Source organism: Triticum dicoccoides, chromosome 2A, assembly GCF_002162155.2.
Source record: "Triticum dicoccoides isolate Atlit2015 ecotype Zavitan chromosome 2A, WEW_v2.0, whole genome shotgun sequence".
Classification (NCBI taxonomy): Eukaryota; Viridiplantae; Streptophyta; class Magnoliopsida; order Poales; family Poaceae; genus Triticum; species Triticum dicoccoides.
The window spans coordinates 282344500-282368938 of record NC_041382.1 but is presented as its reverse complement, the minus strand read 5'-3'; the positions used below and the strand labels follow the sequence as shown (position 1 = coordinate 282368938).

General features: G+C 46.0%; 1 protein-coding gene across 2 annotated transcripts; it reads right to left on the bottom strand.

Moving 5' to 3' along the window:
• Positions 1-1198: 1198 nt before the first annotated feature.
• Positions 1199-23158, bottom strand: LOC119354405 (protein RETICULATA, chloroplastic-like). 2 transcript variants are annotated; one of them, XM_037621139.1, is made up of 9 exons: positions 22754-23150; positions 22076-22656; positions 21891-21989; positions 21577-21797; positions 20825-20894; positions 20648-20727; positions 9165-9229; positions 1699-1918; positions 1199-1532 (listed from the first exon to the last, which is right to left on the bottom strand). In XM_037621139.1, the coding sequence occupies exons 2-8, from the start codon at positions 22631-22633 to the stop codon at positions 1725-1727; spliced, it is 1287 nt and encodes a 428-aa protein (XP_037477036.1). In that variant the 5' UTR covers positions 22634-22656; positions 22754-23150; the 3' UTR covers positions 1199-1532; positions 1699-1724. The 2 variants fall into 2 exon arrangements, with proteins under 2 accessions (XP_037477036.1, XP_037477037.1); XM_037621140.1 differs by lacking the exons at positions 1199-1532; positions 1699-1918 and adding an exon at positions 8864-9074 and having other exon boundaries at positions 22754-23158.
• Positions 23159-24439: the final 1281 nt, after the last annotated feature.

Sequence of the window (24439 nt, the reverse complement as noted above, 5' to 3'; positions counted from 1 at the left end):
CCTCTGTTGACACCATTGGTGTTAGCTTTCATCAGATTCCTTATGCGTTGCGATCATCGACTGTTATGCTACTATTATTTGGTTTTCTTATGGATTTCTTTGTTGCTTTTATTTGTGGATTTTTATTATGAGTGTTAGAAATTGCTTGCTGCTATGTTTACTTATATGAATGCTATGACTGTTTAATATAGATTTTCATCAGAGTGACGGATAGTATCAAGTTATTTTCGAGAGCATTATTATCTTCATCAACTTACCAGGCAACTTCACTTTGACCATGCTTTTCATACCTATGTTTTTGTTGCCTTTAGTGTCATCCTTGCAACAATCCCTCCATTAGTGATATTGAATCCGTGTAGTTGAATAGTATGCATGAGGTAGGAACCCATCACCCTGTTACCAAGCCCGGGACGTTATTTATTTTAATGCCACGCTATAGTAGACATGATTGGTATAAGTGTTCGGGAGTGGTGTGAGAATGGACGACTTTACGTCAATGACGACTACTTCATGATGGCATCAGCAAGGGATTGCATCTTTAGGACATAAGACTTCAAGACTTGAGACAAGAATTCAAGACACACTACTAGGTGAAGGATGGTTTAGGTGGGCACCCTGAAGCAACCAGTGGATGACCCGAGATGCATGGAAAAGCGCCATGACATCTTGCGGAAAGCTTCACCCAGACTCAAAAAGATGAAAGAATACTTCATGCCTGAAAGATGTGCACAGGTAAACTTCCGAGCATGAAGTATATTTATACATGAGGTATATATCAATTTTACGTTATTGATTTATACACAGCACCGAAAAAATATTTCATGCCCAAAAGCTTCGCCCTATATATATATATATATATCAATTTTACGTTATTTATACATATGATTGCACTTTAATATATACATTAATGTGTGTGTCAGTAATACTGATTCAGGATGACAGAGTAACTCACCACTACTCTGGTCGTACTTTTTTGGATTTGAGGTCTTTCTCGCTGAAGCTTTCTTTTGCTGTCTTGATTACTTTATTTCTTTGCCCAATATTTTTCGTCTTACATAAGAGACATCCACAAGGATAGATGATGTGGTATGCTCGTAAACAAAATTTGGACAGCGCGCCAGGTTAGGATACCTACGCGTTGATTAGAAGGCATACGAAAACTGATTCAACTACCCTATCGAATCAAGATCACGAAATCTTGGACAAGAGGAACAGACCATTTAAACTCTTCTGATTGCTGGAGCTACAAATCACTGCATGAATCGCTAAGCACTTACATGCTTAAGTTTCAGCAATTATACCACGCCTCTTCCTGATTCATTTCCGATGGTACTTTCTAGCAGCCTAACACAATCTCAACATATCAAGACTCCAATCAATCTACGGAGCACCTTCATGTTTATTTTTAGAATTCTGCAGCCAAGCTGTTGTCAATAATGGTATCAAATCTTTAACTCGGAGAGGAGCAAATTCGACAAGTTTCATTGCTTTATCAAACAGCAGGTCACATACAACATCAGTATGGATGGTAACTGCAATAACAATAGATCACATTAGATAGTCATAGGATAAACAATATACTTCTATTGACAATAAATTGCTCGTAAGCAAGGTTTCTCCCATCACAGCATCAAGTGAAAGGACCACTGTGTTTGAAATGCCGTGCACGCATATGTGAACAAATAAAACTGAACTCACCATGAAAAACATGGATGCAATACACCTCATTGACAACCACTCATTCTGGCCCAATCCACAAATTGCATTCCTCCATAGACGTTATTTGCAAAGCGCACGCTGACAGTGAATGCCAAAGAAGCAGCTGGGACACGCTTGCCAAGAGGCGAAGCCTCAACCAACCGCTCAAGACCATTAATTACCTGATAACGGGTGTTGGACGAGACACCAAGGAACACACCTGAAACAATCAGGAAGATTATATTTACGTAGCTTCATTTGATGCAATTTAGCAGGACACATGTTTTACAAAAATAAATAGATAAAATTATTTGCATCATGCATTTGGCTATGATGTTGATATATCCAACTAGCATCGATTAGATTAGAAAAAGTAATTTACTACCAAAATATTGCTAAGTAATTACATGATGATACGAGCTATCCAGCTCAAGTTGCTGTTACCATAATTACTGTAGCTTTAATTTAATTTTCTGAGCGAAACTACTATGGTTTTCACTAGGAAAAGCATGTTACTAATTGTAAACATAGAAATTGTACCCTCACATCATGTGTTTAAAATAACTTCACATAAACAAGCACATCAAATACTTCCTCCATTCCAAATTAATTGAGGTTCTAGATGTGTACTAAGTCAAACTTCTTTAAGTTTGTAGAAAAATGGTATATCATGTTGATACATTTTCTACAGATTTGGTCAAACTTAAAGAAGTTTGACAAAGCTAGAACTTCAATTGACTTGCAATGGAGGGAGTAATTATGTATCATATTTGTACAATTATTTTAAGAGATGCTCAAATCAAAGACACAATACATAGTAATCAGCTTCGAAGATTCCAAATCACCTATTGACAGTAACAGTACATTCAACCACAAGACCTAGGAAGTGCATAGTATTCATCAAAGTAAAAAATGCATTCAAATTCTTCTCTTTGTTGTCCACTTTTGCCAAAAGTTGCCTTGATCCAACAAATGGTTATAAGTAAATAAACTCTCATGTGTGATCTATTTTCATTATATTATCGATCTTCTATTTAGCAAAATACATTCTTTAAAAAACTTCTGTATTTTCATATACAGCACCGTAATAGAGGATTATATATACACTAATACTTCCTTTGTTCCAAAATAACTGAAGTTTCTAGGTTTGTCCTAAGTCAAACTTGTTTAAGTTTAAACAAGTTTATATAAAAACATTTAGAACACAAAATAGTCTCATGAGATTCATTATAAAATATATTTTCGTACTATGAGTATTTCGTGTTATAGATCCTAGCACATTTTTCTATAGAGTTGGTTAAACTTACACCAGCTTGACTAGGACAAACCTAGAACTTCAATTATTTTGGAACAGAGGAAGTAAAACAGGATATCCTATCCCCAAACTGTACAAAATCGTTTATTCTCTGAGATGGTTATGAGAGTGATATTGCCATGTGGAGTGATGTGGCATGTGCCAGGTGACTCAGCAAATAGACAAAATAAAACTAATAATACAGGAGAGAGGCACTTGTCGGTGAGTCTATTCCTCATTACCCCTAGATCAAATTACTGGTTCTTTAGTTCAAATTACTTGTCACCGTCGAGCAAACTGGTTCTTTCTCTACCACATTTTCTTCGGTACTGTTTCTGCTGTGATATTCATTGCTATGTTCATCTGTGAATCTGTTAGCATTCTCATCTGTACTGCAATATGTTTGTTTTTGTTTTTCATCTTTCTGTACTGAATGTAATTTGTCTCTATGTTCGTATGTTCTTCATCAATTGTTACTTAGTCATCCTTCTAGCTTTAGTTCTCATGACTATCTCACAGTAGTCTACTCCCTCCGTCCCAAAAATAAGTGTCGTGGCTTTAGTTCGGATGGAGTATCTTAGTTATCCCTCGTAATCATTTATTTCAGTAGAACTGTATCTGTTTAAGTTTTTCTGTTGTGCTGTGCTGAGAGATTTCTTCGAAAGAAAAATTGAATGTCCCATTCACCCTCCTCTGGTCGATATACTTAGATCCTACAGTAATATTCCTTAAGATAGGGTATCCGATTTTAACTTTCAGGGGGTTAAGGCCATCTCTAGTGTGAGGAAAAAGCGATCCGAAGACGAGAATTGGTTCCATACAATGGAGCGTGCCAATCTTGTTAGAGTTGTATATATTTAGTCGTGTACCACTTTGTATTTTCCCCGCATATTGTACCGCCCATGTACGTGTATATATACTGGCCTATGGCCACCTTGAAATACAAGTTGCATATTTCCTAACATGGTATTAGAGGCACGGGAATTTTTTTCGCATGCACAACTCATGCTCCTGTCTATCCAATCTCGCGTCGTCGCCTTCCTCCTTTTGGTCTCTGACGCTGCTCGCGCTACCGCACTTCTCTGGCTGGTAGTTGTTGCCTCCCCTGTCCACACATGCCTGCATCTTCTACAACGTGTTGCAGCTATTGTTCTTCTGGGTCAACACCGACCAAGGTTGCTAGGCCCTGCGTGCTCCCTCGTGCAACCGCCTGCCCATCTATTGTTCTTTTGGGTCAACGCCGACCCAGGTTGCTGGCCCCGTGTGCTCCCACTACCGCCCGCCCGTCCACGCCCGATCCACTGGTTCCTACGAGCTCCAGGTCGCCAACCACCCTACGTTTCCTGCAAGTCAACAACCATCTATCCGGGCCGTGAGACGCCGAATCCCGTCTCTCGTGTGGCTGCGCTGCCTGCTATAGCACGGCTCTCTCCAGCCAGCCAGCTCACTGCCCTATCTCTTGTGTGGCTTCCCTACAGCTCTCTGTGGATGCGCTGTCTGCTGTAGCACCAACCGGCCATCGTTCTTGAGACTCTTCCCCGAGCAGCCCACGTCGTGGTGGGATAGAACTTCTCTGAGGTTGATTCCGCTGGGTTGACCACTAGAAAAGAAAAACGGGCAAGATGTTTTCGTCGGATACACATCTCCCTTGCTGCCCGCTGATTTTTGACGGTGTTCCCTACACTGCTCCTGTCTCGTGCTTGGTGCTTGTCTGCCTGTGACGTCGTCCCCTTCGACGTCTTTTGCAAATTTTGTTGGTCGTTCTACACCGACTTCTACAGGCGGTCGTCATGGTCTCTCTTCTACGACTCCTCTCATGACCTCTGCGCATGGTGACTGTCGCTCTACACCGACTCCTCCCGCGACTTTTCCTGGCAGTGTTGGTTCATACGGCTCCATTGACTACGCTTCGACACCTTCCCTTGGTGCTTGGTACTTGTCTACATGTGACATCGTCTCCTTCATCAACTTCTGCAGACAATACTTGTCATACAACACCACCTCCTCTAGCAGTTGCCTCTTCTAGCAGCTTCCACAGGTGGTGGTGGTCGCTCCTCTTCACGTGATGCCTAGGTCAACTACTTCAGTTATGTCCTTCACTGATCAAGAGATTGCGTGCCTTCACGATTTGGTGATTGTCTCTGGTTCTCCACTGTCGGGTGCATCTACGTCGTCGTCTTTACTTGAGCCCCATATTGAGCAGGAGATTACATAACTTTGATACCTGGTACCTGCATCCTATGGTTCTCCAAGGACAGGTTCTACTGGTTTTGCTACCGACACTTCTGGCATTGTGAGGACCACCCTCTATAGAAGCAGGTACGTCCCCCGGCTCCGTGACTTCCAGGGTATGTGGAAGCATGACTGGTTTCACCTTCCTCTGTTGCCACCATCGCCAGTCTCTCCGCCTCTGTTGCCTTGTCTACAGCTCTTTTCAGCAGTGGCATCATCGCCTTGGTCACTTGTGTGGCTCTCATCTCTCATTCTTAGTTAGGCATGGTCTTCTTGGATCAGCCCCCGGCCGTGTGCCCTTAGACTGTTTGTCGGCTCGGTAAACAGACAGGTTCTACTGGTTTTGCTACCGACACTTCTGGCATTGTGAGGACCACCCTCTATAGAAGCAGGTACGTCCCCCGGCTCCGTGACTTCCAGGGCATGTGGAAGCATGACTGGTTTCACCTTCCTCTGTTGCCACCATCGCCAGTCTCTCCGCCTCTGTTGCCTTGTCTACAGCTCTTTTCAGCAGTGGCATCATCGCCTTGGTCACTTGTGTGGCTCTCATCTCTCATTCTTAGTTAGGCATGGTCTTCTTGGATCAGCCCCCGGCCGTGTGCCCTTAGACTGTTTGTCGGCTCGGTAAACAGATACAGTTACTTATCCTCATAGCGAGACTGTGTCTCAGCGTCCTTTCGACCTTGTTCACTTTGATGTCTAGGGTCAAGCTCCCTTTGCCTCGAAAGGAGATCATCGCTACTAATATTATCTTTATATATGATTTCTCTCAACATAACGGATATAATTTATGTCTTCTCGTAGTGAGGTCTTATCTACTATATAAGCGCTTTGCTACCATGGTTCACACTAAGTCCTCTACGCCTATTCGGGTGTTCCGTGTTGACTCTGCTAGAGAGTATACCTGCAAGATGTTGGAGTTCTTGCTGAGCAGGGCACTCTTGCTCGGTTCTCTTGTCTTGGTGCTCATGCTAAGAATGGCGTGGTTGAGCGCAAGCATCGTCACTTTCTTGAGATGGCTCATGCGTTGATGATCGTCACCTCTCTTCCACCTCCCTTTTGAGCCGAGGTTGTATCCACCTATCTCATCAACCTTCAGCCATCCACTGTTATGTTCTGCAGGGAGGCGTTGCTTTCGTGCGTCTTTTTCTTAGTTCTCTTGATTAATCAGCGCTTCGTCTGTTTGGTTGTGTTTGCTATGTTCTTCTTGCCCCTCGTGAACAAACCACACCAAACTGACCCTCGATTTGTCAAGTGGTCTTCTTACGGTACAGTGATGAGCATAAGGGCTATCGTTGTTCGGATCCTATCAGTCGTCGGATGCGTATTTGTCAGGATGTAACTTCTGATGAGTCTCATCCCTTCTACCCGCGTCCATCTTCATCAGCCTTTCTAGTGGAGGATATCTCTTTTCTCACTTTTCCTGACACTCCTATCACTCTTGTTGAGCCCTTTGTCCATCCGCCCTACTGCTCCTACTTCTCCGACTATTGCAGATCCGACACCATCTCCTATGGTTTCCTCACCTCACTTATCACAAGATCCTGCACCTTCATCACGAGTAGCTTCCCCATCTCCATCACCTGAGTTTATCCCGGTGATTCCTCCTTTTCTTCCATCTTTTCCTCACTCTTATACTCGTAGTCCACGTATTGTGGATGCGTCTACTGATGCGCCCTCTACTTCTGATGTGTCATCTTCCTTGTCTTAGCCTACTTATGGCTTGCATCCTCATCTGATTCAGTCTGTTGATCGCCTTGGTTTTTCAAACACCGGCGTTGTTGTTCTTGAGCCGACTTCTTATCATGATGTTTGTTGTTCATCCCGAACGGCAACTTGCGATGGCAGGAGAGCTTGTTGCTCTTGAGCGCACCAACACGTGGGATCTTGTTTCTCCTCCTCCATGTGCCAACACTTTTAAGTGGGTCTACAAGGTTAAGACTCACTCATATGGTTCTCTTGAGCACTACAAAAGCTTGTGGCTCGAGCTTTCAGCAGGAGCATTGTTGTGATTACGATGAGACTTTTGCTCATGTGGCCATGTGATCACTATTAGCACACTTGTTGTGGCCTCTGTTCACCACTAGTCTGTCTCAGCTTGATGTTAAGTATGCCTTTCTTATGTGGCCATTTGACCACTATAAGCACACTTCTTGTCGTGGCCTCTGTTCGCCACTAGTCTGTCTCAGCTTGATGTTAAGAATGCCTTTCTTAGTAGTGAGTTGTGTGAGGAGGTTTACATGTAGCCACCACTTTGGTATTTTGTTCCTGACGACATGGTCTGTCATCTTCGTCGCTCTCTTACGGCCTTAAGCAAGCACCTCGCGCCTGGTTTCAGCGTTTTGCCTCTATGGTGACTACCGCTGGTTTTTCAGCAAGTGCTCATGTTCCCGCGTTGTTTGTCCCCCTTCCTACTCATGGTCGGACTCTTTTTTATATGCTGATGACATGTCCTGAGTACATTGCCTTTGTGAAGGCACGTCTTAGTGGGCAGTTTCTTATGTCTGATCTAGGCCCTCTTCACTACTTTCTTGGGATTGAGGCCTCTTCGACATCTGATGGCTTTTTTTATTTCCAAAGAGAAGTATATCCAGGATCTTCTTGTTTGTGTTGTTCTTAATGATGTTCACCTCCATGCTACTGACGATGACCCCTTGTCTGATCTAACGCGTTATCATAATTTGTTGGGAGTCTTATCTATCTAGTTGTCACTCGTCCGGATATCTATCATGTACATATTTCGAGTCAGTTTGTCTCTGCTTCCACTTCGGTTCACTATAGTCACCTTCTTCGTGTTCTCCGATATCTTCATGGCACGATCTCTCACCGTCTGTTTTTTCCTCGTTCCAGTCCATTACAGCTTCAAGCCTATTCGGATGCTACGTGGGACAGTGATCCCCCGGATCACCATTCACTTTCTGTTTACTGTGTTTTTCTTGGTGGCTCTCTCATTACGTGGAAGATGAAGAAACAAACTGCAGTGTTTCGTTCAAGTGCAGAGGCTGGATTATGAGCTATGGCTCTTTTGACTGGAAAGTTGACTTGGTTATGGTGGTTACTTCAGGAGTTTGGTGTTTGTGTCACTACACCTACTATGCTATTGTATACATGTGTTATAAGTATTGCACACGACCCTGTGAAGCATGAGCTCACCAAACATATTGGTGTTGATGCTTCTTTTGTGCGTGCTAGTGTGCAGGATCATATTATTGCTCTTCACTATGCGTCTTCCGAGTTACAGTTGGCGGATTTCTTTACGAAGGCCCAGATTACAGCACAGCACGGCTTCTATCTCTCCGAACTCAGTGTTGTTGATCCACCATGAGTTTGAGAGGGGGTGGTCTTAGAGTCGTATATATTTATCCGTGTACCACTTTTTATTTTCCCCGTTCTATAGGGGGTTTTCTGCATATTGTACCACACATGTACATGTATATATATACTGGTCTATGGCCACCTGAAAATACAAGTTCATACTCCCTCCGTCCCAAAATAAGTGTCTTAAGCTTAGTACAATTTTATACTGAAGCTAGTACAAAGTTAAGACACTTATTTTTGGACGGAGGGAGTATTTCCTAACAGACCCAATGTGTTAGAAGTACAAAGTGAACCAAGAAGTTGGTTCGGTTCTTATCTATTTAAATAATGTTTGTGTGACAAGGTACAAAAACCTGACCAGAGGATCACGATGGCCATGCAAAACAGTTCGCACTAGCAGGAAACAGAAAATTGTTTATTTTTGTTGTAGGTCCCATCGTTGGTTGAATAGCACATCTATACATTGGAGAGAAAGCTCAACCATTGGTAAATCAGCCTTTTCTCTTCGAACCGGCGCTACATGAGACATGGCCTAAATAGTCAAGTGGTCAAACCTCACAGAGTATGTGAACTTTATTTCAATATTTAATGTATAATCTGGCTAAGGTAAAGCATCACTTACCCCACAAAGCAGAAGTTTTCAGAAGAGGTGGAACAGGTACATCATTCTCTGACTTCTTCACACTCCTGCATTACAAATTTGAAGGAAATAGTAAGTTCTGAGATGCATAAACAAAAACGTGGACGTATTATGCTGATGTTCTCAGGAAAGTACTCTTATCAGATAATAAATTAATACAAATAAAACAGATTGTGTTTTGTTGTACATAAATTATAATTATATCGTGCACAGAAATACATTCAAAATCAGGACTAAGATGGAGCAAACCGCGTTTGGAAAATATCTGCTTAACATAGTTTGTCGAGTATAATGACAACATATTTTATAACCAGTATTGTAACATGTTAGAGTATGTAATGGACCTGGGCTGGCAGTATAGCCCGTTAGTCTTAGGGTTAATTAGAGAAGGGTCGCTTGCTTAGGGGTCAAGTAAACCTTGCTTGGAAGTCAAGTAAACCTCTCTATATAAAGAGAGGAGATGTATCAATCTAATCAAGCAAGAATTAAGAAGGAAATCCCTTCCATCTTGCCCGGCCGTGGGCAAAAGATCCCCGGCCAGCCCTCTCGCGCCCTCCTTCTAGCAGCGCCATAACAATTTGGTATCAGCTAGCTTTGGTTTGATCATGTCTTCACCGCCGCCCAACCCGTCTCTTCTGCTGCCGGTCACCTTGTCGGCGACCACCACGACCGTCGCCCGGCTCCTGCCCGCGTCGGGATCCTCCGTCTCGCCCGCCCCCGCCGTCCTCACCCCGGAGGAGGTGTCCGGGGCGCTGCGGGACCTAACCCAGGCGGTCCAGGAGATCCACCTGTTCTTGGCCAGGTCCTACGGGCCGCACCCGGCTGCGCCGCCGATCGCCACCACCGCGCTGCCGTGGCTGCCATGGCAGCCGCTGCACCAGGTGGCCTCCGTCACGCTCGCCGGGCCGCTGCAGCTGCCATCCACCGCCCCGCCCTGGCTGCAATGGCAGCACCGCCGCGCCCGGCGCTCTGCCACAGCAGCCACTGCCGCTGCCCCAGGGCGTCCTCTCCGCGCTCGCCGGGCCGTTGCAGCTGCCATCCACCGCCACCACCGCCCCGCCCTGGCTACAATGGCAGTCGCCGCTCCTGGCGGCCTCCGCCGCGCCCGGCGCTCCGCTGCAGCAGCCACCGCCAGTCAGCTCCGGCCCCGCATCGACCGCGTCGGCGGGAGTCCTAATCCACCAGATCAAGTTCCCGCCGTCGCCATTACCGCGTCGGCGTGTGCGGGAGATGCGTGGTCTACAGCTGCCGCTCCTCCCAGCTGCGCTTCGCTGCACAAAGGACCTCGATCTCGCCCGCTGCGTCGGGGATCTTGGGCATGTTGTTTTCCCCGCGGGCAGCGACCTCAAAGTCTGCGACATCGGCGGTTGGGGGGGGGCATACCCCTCCTCATGATTCTCCATCGCAAGCCCTCCACTCTTCTCTGTGCGGTGCAGACCAACGGCCGTTCGGCGGGGAGAAGGCAGGGTGTCACCGACAGGAGCACATCGCGTAGCACCACTGCATTTCGCCGGCCGCCGCGAGGGCGCCTCTACTGGTCGCTCTTGCGACCACTTCCAAGTGGCCATACACATGCACTCCTTTTGTCTAGATGGTGTCCATGGGATCCAGGTGGTTGTACACGTGCACGTCCGACGTGCGATGGTGTCCACTTCTTGTTAAGGGGTCCAAAATAAAGCATCCCAGTCCATTTCAGGTTGAGAGTAATAAAACAAGCCGAGATGTAAAAGGCTTGTTTTTAGGTGTTAGGTTTGTGTTGTGTCGAGTCATGGTTATAAGTTGGTTAGGCTGCAGCTCGAGGACAAGCTGCATGTCCAGGTGGGGTGTAGTGTTAAGAGTACGTAATGGGCTTGGGCTGGCAATATAGCCCGTTAGTCTTAGGGTTAATTAGAGAAGGGTCGCTTGCTTAGGGGTCAAGTAAACCTTGCTTGGGAGTCAAGTAAACCTCTCTATATAAAGAGAGGAGATGTATCAATCTAATAAAGCAAGAATTAAGAAGGAAATCCCTTCCATCTTGCCCGGCTGTGGGCAAAAGGTCCTCGGCCGGCCCTCTCGCGCCTCCTTCTAGCAGCGCCATAACATAATATCATGCTTGTTTCATCTAAGAACTTTATCTCAACTAGTAACTGCATAGATTAGCAATCTCTGTGAAAAATTAGTCACTCACGTAGGCACGCCCGGGCACGCTGATTAGAGGCAAAACGCCTCGCTTTGGCCCTGAGGGAGGTGGGTTAGGCAGCCAGCGAGGTACTCTGGTGGCAAGAACGGCTGGAGAGGAGAAGCAGAGCAGGGAAGGAGGGGGGAAGGAGAAGCGGAGCAGGGAGGGGAGCAAGGGAGAGAAAGAGATAGAGGAGAGCAGATGGACAGTTTGGATTAGGACATATAGACGTTTTAGACTAGGTTGGCAAGCTAGGGTTCCATAATGGGCCTTATTGGGCTAGTTAAGTTGCAAGGAGAGGAGAAGTGACGTGAAGCATCCCATGGACATCACCGTGGATCCCCCATCAAATCCAAAATTACAGGAGAACGTGCATGAGCTATACAAACCAAGGTTACCTCACTCCTCTTCGAGCTCCATATTCACTCATGTGAGACATGGCTACTACCTCAATCTGAGACCCTTTGCATACTCGGGCAGAAGGGTACCTAGTGCGAAGGAACAAGGAAGGCCAAACCACAGAAGAGGAGCAAGAAGAACAGGTAGAGAAGAAGAGGCTCCTCCCGCCAGGAGGCCAGACAATCTGGCCACATTAAGGCTGGACAATCCAGGGCCAACTAAGTGCACCCGGACAACCCGGCACCTGTCTGATTGAAACCGAGCGCAACAAGACATCTGGCCGGACAGTCCGGCACCTTTCCATTCCCTAGAGACCTACTTCACCCTCTACGTGTTATAGTTACTCCTTGCATCTCCCGTGATAATTGTCTCACATATTTGGTCGAGGCTCAAAGAGAAGTGGTGAAAAGGAAGAAAAAGTACACAAAAGGAGAAAGAAAAGGGTACAAAGAACTTATAAGCAAAAGAGTTAGAGCAGCAAATACTTGTGCAAAGGATGTATCAGATAGGAACATGTTACGCTTGTTATCGAAGGTTGGTGCCAAGTTTCCCGTATATGGCCCAAACATGCAATCAAGCTAGCATCTCTCTTTGTGCTTGTGCAACATGAGCATTAGTCTTTGTTAGGAACTTTTGTCTTGCTCATTCCTTTGGTTGCACTAACCCGTTATCTTTGTGTGGCATGTTTCTCTTGCTCATTCATCTACATTTGTAATCTACATGTATCTCATTTGCGATCACTTGGATCTTACCCGACTTTATCAATATCTTGATCTGCTTGTTGCATGATTTTGAGCCACTAACCCCTCCAAGCTCCATATAAAGCCTTGTGTTCAGGTGTATACGCTTTCGGATAAAGAACACTACCAAGTCTCGCTCATTTTGCATTGACAATCTTGAGGTCATTTGATTCTTCAACGGCATGAGAAAGAGGTAACTTGGTGTTGTTCATTTTCCTTTGTGTCTCACACCTTGCGCGGGTGTCACAACTAGGAAAAGGACATCTCATCCGGTATTATGATGATCAAGAGAATCACACAACTATGTCTCCAAGGCGTCACATCGGTCTCAACGAGCTATGCATGACGCCAATGCAATCTTGGATGGGTGTATCACACGCCTTCCCATTGACATGCGAGAAGCCAAAACTCATAACAAGAACTACTCGGACACCAAATTGAACACACAGTTCTGCAACATTTTCCACAACCATAAGTCCTCTTCATCCTCTTCAAGAAGACATTCAAGTGCACACCATTCCAAATGTCCATCATCGTCAAGTTCACACCGATCGCGACGCCACCACCACCATGAAGACTAAGAGCCCAACTGAGGTTCCACCTCCTCATCATGGCAATTGGTTACAAGACCACATTCTCGATCATGAACGACAAAAACACGAAGCTCAAGAGCAACACGCCAATGAAGAGTGTGATGATGCGCAACAAGTTTGAAAAGCCGAAAAACAAAAATTACAAGAGCACGATGCTCATCTGCAAGAAGAAGCTCACCGCGTCGAACAAGCGACCAAGCGCACCAAGCTCTACATGTGCAAGGCAATACACGGAGCAAACCTGTCAAGCTTGTGAAGCATGACAAGTGGAGGAGGCTCGTCTTAAACAATAAAATGAAGTGCACTTCATGGCCAATGCACCACGCATCGAGCACCACCTCCGATATGAAGACCGAGACAACCCACCGCCTCATCGACAGGAGCATCGTCAACCTCGTAACCTCCAAGGAGAAGAGCGCTTTGGCAAGGTCAAATTACAATGACTAAGTTCTTCGGCCACATCGACCATGAAAAAGAGTGTACATATCTTCCAAGTCCACAACTTTGAAGACCCAAAGAAGATCGACATGTCATCCCTTGAGTCTGATGAGTGCGCACTTGTGTGGTAGGAACAAGTTCAACAACTTTGACAAGAAAGCAAAGAAGCCCCCATTGCCACTTGGGATGCAATGAAATAAGTCATGAGAGTGAGATTCAAACCCACGCACTATACTCATGACCTGTTCAAGAAGCTCCAAGACGATGGCTCATTTTCGCAGTGAGCTCAACCATCCCATCAAGAGGATTGCGGATTTCCAACCCTACAACAACTTGTCTGAGTTGGTTCACCAACCAACGCAAGCGGAGAGACAAGTCCAAGACAACATCAAGTACTCCAAGTTATTCACCTCCCCTTCGAGGAACTTAGCCTCCAACTCTCAAACAAATTCAAGTACGTTGCCATACTAATGAGACACATCTACAAGTGGTGTTCCTTCAAGCTCCAAGGCACCGGTGATAACATCAAGTCCCACACCTCCAAACTCTACAAGGCTCCGACCTAGACCAAGTGCCAACTCTACAAGGGACTCAACCGACAAGACAGGCCAAATTGAGTGCTTCACATGCAAGGTCACAGCCACAAGTCATGAGTGCCACACCAAGCGCGGTATGGTGATTAATGAAGATGGAGAGTACGGCTCCATGCATGATGGAGAACTCAAAGCTTTGCAACACGTTGCTCGCCATCAACAAGTCGACCAAGACGAAGATGGTCAAGTCTTTTGTGATAACGATTCGAGCCCCGCTCTTGTTGTCTCCAAGATCTTGACCAACGATGCCACTTATTTCACTCAAAAGTCAGAACCAACGGAAGATGAATCAAATGATCATTGATGGTGGTACTTGTCATGACTTGGGAGTACGAAACTTTGCTCAAAGTTGCAAGTCATGTACAAGCGCCAGCTTAGCCCTACAAGGTCCAATGGCTCAGTAACGCCGACACCATCAAGGTTGAGCACATGGTGGAGGTATCTTTCAAGATCGACGCCTCTTAAGGTAGTGTGGAATGTGATGTAGTGCACATGACCGTTTGTCATCTTGTCTTGCGACACCCATGGCAATTTGACGGTGGCGTAATACACAATGGTCACACCAATCTCTATAGCTTCAAGTGGAAGGAAAGAAATATATGTGTGTCACCCTATGTCTCCAAACCAAGTCATAGCCGACAAGACCTTTGAATGATCATGATACTATTGAGTCGAGTAAGGGAGCGAGCCACCTAAAAGAAATTGGGTGCCACAAGCCCGAAATGAGTGCCCATGATGAGTGACAATAAGGACATGGTCCTCTTAGACACAAAATTTAACTTGAGGGAAGTGAGTGAGAACCCATCGGTGCTTCACTTTGTGCTTTTTGTACAAAGATGACACCATTTTAACTAACAACTATCATGCTCTTCCTAGCTCCATTTCACATGTTTTGCAGGAATTTGTGGATGTCTCTCCTTCGAAGACACCACCGTGCCTTCCTCCACTACAAGGCATCGAACACCGGGTTCATTTCATCCTTAGCACTCCACTTACAAACCACCCTCCTTTACCGCGTTAGCCCCGAAGTGACCAAAAGTAATACAATGTCAAGTACAAGAGCTACTTGACAAGGGGTGTGTTCGCGAAAGCTTAAGCCCTTGTGTCGTCCCCGTTGTACTTGTGCCTAAGAAGGATTGATCTTGGCGAATGTGTGTCGGTTGGCGTGCTATTAACAACATTATCATTCGCTATAGACACCCTACTCCTCACTATCTTTTTCAAAATTGATATGACAAGTGGTTATCACCAAATCCGTATGCAAGTGGGCGACAAATAGAGAACTGCTTTGGAAACCAAATTTGGTCTTAATTTATGGCTTGTCATGCCCTTTGGATTGTCTAATGCCCCTAGCACTTCATGCACTTGATGAAATTATGTGCTTAGGCATCTCGTTAGCAAATTTGTTGTTGGTTACATTGATGATCATCCCATTCATGTTTCCGAAGTACTTGAAGAGCTAAGAAATGAGAAACTTTCTGCTAATCTTGAAAAGTGCACATTTTGCACCACTCAACTCATTTTTCTTGGGCTTCATTGTTTCTTCTCATGGCATTTAAGTAGATTAGTCTAAGAACGACGAGATTCAAAATTGGCCACAACCCACGAATTTGATGCAAGTCTGTAGTTTCCTTGGGTTGATCAAATTTGATCGACATTTTGTGAAGGATTTTAGCACTATTGCTTCACCATTGGATGCTCTTTCCAAAGACGGTACGTGTTTTACTTGGGGTTCTTCATAAAACAAAGCTTTTCTTAAACTCAAGCATCGCTTGGCTCATACCTCATTGCTTGTTTTGCCGGATTTTGCAAAAACATTTGAGATTTGAGTGTGACGCTAGTGGTACCAACATAGGAGGCATTCTTATGCAAGAGCGTAGACCAGTAGCTTATTTTAAAGAAAAACTAGCCAGCGCGTCATTAAACTATCCCATTTATGACAAGGTACTGTATGCTTTGGTTCGTGTCTTGCAAATTTGGCAACATATTGGTAGCCTAAGGAATTTGTTATCCATTCCGATCACGAATAGCTCAAGTACTTTAGAGCCAAGCCAAACTAAACCGTGGACATGCTAAATGGAGTGATACACTGAGCCTTTTCCCTATGTCATCATGTGCATGAATGGCAAAGAAAATGTAGTAGCTGATGCTCTTTCCCGCAAAATCATGTTGTTACAAAAACTTCAGATTAATGTCACGTGATTTGACCACATTAAAGATTTGTATGCCACTGACCCTTTCTTTGCTAAGCCTTTTGCTCATGCCAAGAAGGCACTCGTTGGATATCGTATGCACGTTAACAAACTTTGTGTTCCCTAGAGTTTTTTGCATTTGCTCCTTTTGCATGAATCGTATGGTGGTGGACTCATGTGACATTTCGAACGCGAAAGACTTATGCTATGCTCGCCAACAAGTTCTTTTGGCCAAGAATGTCTCGAGGTGTTGGGGAATTTATCCGTCGGTGCATCACATGTCGCAAAGCTATCTCTAAAACTCTTTCCCATGGTATTTATACACCTTCGCCCATTCCACATGCACCTTGGGAAGACATTAGAATGGACTTTGTGTTTGGGTTACCTAGTAGAACTAAAAAGGGGAAGGATTCTACCTTTCTGGTTGTTGATCACTTTTTTAAAATTGGCGCATTTCATTCCTTGTAACGAGAGAGACGATGCTTCACATGTTGCAACATTGTTTTTTAGGGAAATCTTGTGCCTAACGGAGTACCCAAGTCCGTCGTCTCCGCGCAACATCAAGGTCATAAGCTATTTGGGAAGACATTGTGCGCCAAGCTCGGCGTCAAGTTGCTCTTCTCATCGGCATACATCCACAGACGAAGGTGGTCAATCGCACATTGTCTACCCTCCTTCACGTGCTCATCAAGAGGAAACTTCAAGAGTTGATTGCTTGCCGATAGCCGAGTTTGCCAACAACCGCGCTCAAACTCGACGACATTGAGTCCCGATCGAAGTCGTCTATGGCTTCAACCCTCTTTCGCCATTAGACATTCTTCCGCTACATCTCGAAAGAGCGAACAAACATGGACACAAGTACAAGTGCCAAGTTCATGAAGAGGATGCAAGAGAGAACAAGGCTCACCATTCAGCCTAATTTCAACAACGCGCCAACAACGGTCTTCCAACCCTGGCAACCATGTGTGTGTGCATCTTCGCAAGGATCGTTTCGTAGAAGAGCGCAAGCCCAGCTACTTCCCCGAGCCGATGGTCCATTCAAGGTCATCCAAAGGAACAACGACAACGCCTATAAGGTCGACATACCCATGGACATGTCCTCAGTGAGCAATACCTTCAACTTCACCAACCTTGCCCCCTTTCATGGTGATGAGGACCTTTATACGAGGACAGATCTTCCCCAATGGGAGGGAGGGGAATGGTGTGGAGCATCCCTTGGACATCACCATGGGTCCCCTATCAAGTCCAAGTAGACCAATGACAAGAGCACATGCACGAGCCATACAAACCGAGGTGACCTCACTCTGCTTCAAGCTCCCTATCCATACTAACTCAATCTAAGAAATGGCTACTACCTCAATCCAAGACCCATTGCATACTTAGGTACAAGGGCATTGCTAAGGAACAAGAAGGCGGGCCAAAGCACGGACGAGGAGCAAGAGAGAAGAAGAGGTTGCTCCAGCCAGGAGGTCAGACGGTCCAGCAAGATTCAGGCCGGATAATCCTTGGCAAAAGGAGCGCAACTAGATAGCAGCCAGACAGTCCGCTGCCTTTCTGGGTAAAACCGAACCCACCGGGACACCTGGCTGGACAATCTGGCACCTGCGTGAACTCTAGAGACCTGATTTGCCCTTTGCCAGCCACCGACCGACCGGACTGTTGGAGTGCGCCAGCGGTCAAACACATGCACCCGCCCAAACCCAAGTTAGCGCCCAGGGTTGAACTATCCAGGCTAAATGGAGTCAGTTTGATTGACCAGCTGCTTGCGCGCTATCAAAGGAACACCGACCATGTATCTCTCTCTCTCTCTCCCACCCACCCCTTTGTCCCTATACTATATATATATATATATTGTACTCCTCCAATCTAGGGTTAGCAAAATATAGACCATCAACTTGAGAGCTTTGTGCAATCTACCTTCCTCGAGGCGGTCAAGGTCTCCATCTTGGAAAAGAATCCTTTAGGATTACAAGGCCTTCCACGTGAAGAATCCCTTCTCTCTCGGATTGGGGAAGAACCATCTTTCAAGACCTCCATCTCTCTTTGGGGTCCTGGGGATGAACCATCTTGTGTTTCCTTATTGCCTTAGCTTGCTTATTGGATCTAAATTGGACCTCATGTATTGCCTTGTGTGTGTTTCCTCTTGTGATTTTCTTTTGTTTCCCCTTTGCCTTTCGTGTTCATCTATGAATCCACCTCCAATCGTGGAGATCGAGCCACCCCTACGACTTGCCCTGTATCAAGAAGCATAATGCCAATTATGCCCAGACCTCGAATTGCCGCCCCCACTCTTAGACCCTCCGGTGTGACCTCCGAGTCTCACCACTCAACTTTTGTGCGCCTCCTCTGCTCCTACACTGTGACCTCTCACCCTTCAACACTTCTTTCTTGGCTCTTTCGTACAACTGTATGGAAAGGCTAGGCGCCGCTTCAGCGAACTATGCACTAGGCAGAGGCAAAACGCCCACCTAATGCCTGGATATTATCGGGTCCTTGGGCAACTCATCATGAAATTACAGCACAAATTGTTTCATAGGAATATTTCTTATGACTTGAACCTCTTGGAAAGATTCCTATGTTTTTCTAAAATGTAAAGAATCAAACACCCATTGGTGCAAATTATATAAGATTCAAAAGGGCATGACATCATTGTCCAATGATTTTCATGTTCACGTGGCTTTTAAATCATGCAAAACAAAAACCTTGGCATTTGCACATGCTATGAGATACCCCCCCCCCATTCCAAAATAAATGGTGTATTTTGATTGTTCCAAAAACAAGTTTTGCCATGATTACTTGTATAGTATATTGTTAATGGTCACAAAAACACAACAATGATTGAAGGTGTTGTTGAAGATGAGTCCGATTACATTGGTGTAATAACCAACATAATATTGGATTAGTTCTTGGTCAAAGTTTGTATTGGGGAAGCCAAAGTATGCCTTACATACAGGAACTGAGGAAGTGTTTTTCTTTATTTCTTTGATGAAGCATAAAACACGGTTATAACGAACTAACTACCAAAGGTGATCCATGCACAACTATGGTTATTCCATGTTGTAATCAACAACAAAAACAAAGCTTTTTAGTCCCGAAAATGTTGGGGTAGGCTAGAGTTGAAACCCATAAGATCTCAAAACCAAGTCATGGTTCTGGCACCTGGATAGCCAACTTCCACGCACCCCTCTCCATGGCTAGTTCTTGGTGGCATTCTAGTCATTTAGATCCCTCTTTATGGACTCCTCCATTTGAAGTTTGGTCTAACCGACCTCTCTTGACATTATCGGCACACTTTGATCGTCCTCTATGCATTGGTGCTTCAGGAGGCATGCGTTGTATATGCCAAACCATCTTAGACGATCTTGGACAAGCTTGTCTTCAATTGGTGCCACCCCAACTCTATCACGTATATCATATTCCGAACTTGGTCCTTTCTTGTGTGGCCATATATCCATCTCGACATGCAAATCTCACCAAACTGTTGGACATGTTGCCTTTTAGTTGGCTAACATTATGCGCCATACAACATCACAAGGTCGAATCGCAGAACTGGCATTTTATCTTTTGTGGCACTATCTCATCACAGAGGATGCCAAAAGCTTGGCGCCACTTCACCCATCCAGTTTTGATTTGATGGCTCACATCTTCATCGATATCACCATCCTTTTGCTGCATCGACCCCAAATATCGAAAGATGTCCTTCTAAGGTACCACTTGCCCATCAAGGCTAACCTCCTCCTCCCCATGCCTAGTAGTACTGAAGTGTACTCAGTTTTAGTTCTACCAAGCCTAAAAACTTTCCATTCCAAAGTCTGTTTCCACGGCTCTAACTTTCTATTAACCCCCCTCCGACTATAGTCGACTAGCACAACATCATCCGCAAAGAGCATACACCATGGGATATCTCCTTGTATATCCCTTGTGACCTCATCCATCACCAAAGCAAAAAAGGTAAGGGCTCAAAGTTGACCCTTTGTGCAGTTCTATTTTAATTGTGGCTAAGAATTTGTTGATTTAACCTTACACAATGCGGCAGTAATTGTGTGGCAAACTAGTGCAAGGTTGGCACTCAAGCAAACAAGGCTTATTTTTACAATCATAAGTTGTATGGTAATTTTCCTTGTTTCCTTCAACATTTTTTGATCATTCATGAACCAAAATGAGTTCCAAAAGTATCTGACCTCTCTAAGAAGCTGCTTAATGAGATGTAATATCTCATGCTAATACTATTTGTTATTATATGGCCTATCGGAATATAAGTATATCATAGGAAGAAAAGTAGTCAAATATGCCAATAAACTGACTACAGATTGGTGACAATATTAACTTCAACATAACAAGAAATACAATACCGCTTTGCAGTCATTATCAAGTTTGCAATGCCTTGGCCAACAAGACCACAAGAAAATCCAACTGCACCATATAAAAGTCCCTGTTCTCAACATAGGGTATTTGAGATATTAGAAGAGGTAATAGCATTTGTAACATTTCTGGGTCACAACAAGTATCGCACTGAACAAAAAAATTACCTTGAGAAGGTATGATCCGAGCCGTTGTCGAATGGAAAAACTGTATCCTGGCCTTTCAGCTTCAAAAACACTACATGAGTTCAGATCTCATCAGTGTTACGCAGGATGAACGGTTGGATGCATTAGAAACAGTAATGAAGAACAATGTCAGCCAATTATAGTAGCACAAAGTGCACTGAGATTAACATGCAACAAGCAAGGGAAATGGGAAATAAGGCTAAAATGACAAGATAGTAGTACTTAACCCAATAATCATCTGATGGCATGTTTTTATGGAAAGGGAAGTATGCATCCAGCAATATTATGGTTCGAATCTCATCAATAACCAGGATTACTATTACAGTTTACAGTTAGAGATTATTTATCTTTAGTCAGTTTATTAAGCATTGGTGACTCAACCGGATAAGATTTATACAAACAAACCTTGCCCTTTTTACAGTTTTTCACTCATTAAGAATTATGCACTGAAAAACCTTGCTTTTTCTAGGGATGTGACTGGCCTTTGTGGCTTGATTTATGGATAAAAGACAAATAACCTAGATTGCAGAAAAATTAGGCTAAAAGCTTTAATGGAACGGGAAGACAGTAATACACCTGGTTCCCACTAAAGAACTTACACATAGAACTATAAGTACATAGAAATATTAAATGACATGCACCTAGAGACACAACGAGAAGTCACTTGCAATTAACACAAAATACTGCTTCCATATTTTACTCCCACAGAACTGTTAGCATAGTTCATAACTCACCTGCTCGGGAGAGCATCATAAGCATGCCTAACACGCCCAAGAATACCTGCTGATGCAGACCCCCCACGGAATCGAGCATATGGTGCTAACATGCCAACTAAAGCAACATTAACAACTACGCCTACCAACATATCTGCTGCATACAACTCGAATTCTGACCAGAACTCATCGCCCCTCTTCTGAACCTCCGCAAAAGTCGCGCAACATGTGTCAATAACTATCTGCAAAACGTTCCACCAAAACGATCAATTAACAATCCTACCAATGAACACTTACCAGTGTGCAATTCTACCTAAGATAAGAACCGAACCTACCTCCGTCCCAATTTTGAAGAGGAACACAGGATCAACCAGCATCCTATTCCGGAGAAGCCCACAGGATCTAATGGCAGGACCCAAGGGCCAAGCTGAGGCCTAGAACATGCAAACAGCAAAATAACTCCGAGTCAGCCATATAGCAATCCCAAAAGACGCATAAGAACAAGAGCACTTTACAACACCTGCATGTCCAAGTATCTCAGCAGCAGCAGCTTCTGAATCCCGATGCTCTTCGCCGCCTCGATCATATCGGCTGGCAAGCTGGACAAGCTAACCCCTTGCTTCTCCACCTCCTGGACTACCTGTTCGAAGCTAAGGATCGGCCCAAACTCATCATCCCCCTCATTGTGGCCATCCCCACCATCGCCACCCCCACCACTATCCCCACCTCCACCACCGCCGCCACCAGGCCGGAACTTCCCATTCCCACCCGATCCACTAACGTCAGCAACCTCCGCGCCCTTCTCTTGAAGCGCAGTCGGCTGGGTAACCGCGCCGACGTCCTCGGCAGAACCAGCAACCTTCCCCGCCTCTCGGGCGACCACAGCTGCGCCGGAGGTGGTGGCTGCGCTCCCATCCGCACTGGCCTGCGGCGGCAGCTGGCAACGGATTCCTCTAGCGATCCGCCTCCTTCCAGTCGGGTACGAACAGCCGCTCGGCCTAGCTAGAACGGCCCGGCACTTGACGGTGTCGACGCGGCCGTGCAGGCGAACGCTCGCGCACGAGAAGGCCATGCTCATGCTCCCTCGCAGCACTTACACAGCTGCGACCGCAACGCACACGCAGATATTGTCAGATGAAATGAGCAATAACGAACCAAATCCCAACAATTAACAAGGGGAAATCGAAGAAGCGCTTGCCTGCAGAATCAAGAGACTGGGTGATTTTTGAGCGGGCGGATTCGATTTGGACTGGATGCAGAGAGACCAGAGGAGTATGGTGGTGGTGGCGGCGGCGGCGGCGCGGCGCGAGGAAGAAGCGTGCACGGTGTGGGCAGTCTCTCAGATTCGGTTATTGGCAGTTTTTTTTAATCCATTAAGCAGTTTTTTTTAATCCATTCTCTCCTCGCCTCTCCTCCTTTGCCGAGTTGAGGGTCCCCTTCTTCTTTCCGTTGCCGTCCCTTCTCTTCCTTCCTTCCGGCGGCCCTGGTGGCCGGCAGGAGGATGATGTAGGTGGTCGTGCTCTTCTTGTACATATTAGATCTAGATTTAGTCCGTGTCTTTAGCTATATGCGTCTTTGGCTACATGCCGGTGTCGGGTCTATGCCGGGAGGGAGATGCCAGGTCTAGGGGCCCGGATCTGGTATTGCTTTGTCTCTTTGCTCCTTGTTGCGGCGTTTCCATGGACAGAGGTGATGAGGAGGAGAGCACATGTGTCGGAGTAAATAATCACGGGTAGATTCATCTGCTTTTCATGGCGATTCAAGACATCAAGGCCGACTGCGCTCCTCAAGCCTCGAAGAGGAAGAGCCGCCTTCTCAGGGCCGGTTGGTCCAGGAAGACGGCTATGAGGTGGGCCGACTCCTAGCAGACAGCCTTCAGAGAGGCCGGCTCCTAGAAGGCGGCCCCCTCCGCCCCTTGAAGTTTGCATCACATTATGGCGACGAGACAGGCATGGCTACAGTGCAGCCTGCCACCCTTGAATCTAGGGAGCGTGGCCACAATACAGTGTACTGGGTGGACATCCCCGTCCGACGCGGCCCTGTTGCCACGCAGCCCGTGACACCACCCATAGCAGAGGAGGCCATGCTCCCACTACGGACTGTCGGTACGGCCCGCAGGCGGCGGGCCCTACCTGTCCGTGAGAGACCGACTCCTGACCAGGCGGCACCACGGAGGCCGACTCCCCACCAGGCGGCCCTCCCTCTCCCTCAAAGTCTGCGCGACATTAATTAGAAGAGACGGGGAATGGCTACAATGAACATCCATCAGGCGGCGGGACTGTAGCCACGCTCTCCCTGACAAAGCGTGCATCATCAACGGCACTGCCACAGTACTAAGCAGTCGGCAAGACCCGCAAGCGGCGGGCGCGGCCTGTCGGTGAAGTATGAGACAGCCGGCGGGACCCACCAGGTGGCGGGCCCTAGCGGCCAGCGGAGAAGCCGGCAACCATAGACACTGACAGCCGGGTTCTACACCCGGCCAGATTACCATTGTACCCCCATGGCACACATGCAAAGGGTTCAGACCTTAGTCCACCCACACACACATAGAGAGAGAGGAAGCTAGGGCTAGCCTTGTTCTTCTCCCCCCTCTAGAGAAACAGCTCAAGGAGCAAGCTTGTAGCCACCATTGTTGCTTGAGTGATCATGCGGAGACCCCGCAGAGCAGGATTAGAGGTGTTATCTCTTAGGAGAGCCCCGAACCTGGGTAAAGTTCGCCGACGTATATGTCTACACCTCATCCCATTTCCTGGCACCGGCGATGTCTTACTATCCCCCACCATGATAAGCTATCCTTTGACATATGTCGCACGACACCCCCGACATTTGGCGCCCACCGTGGGGCCTGGTGCACCGTCGGCCGGAGATATGTTTTGGACGGGAA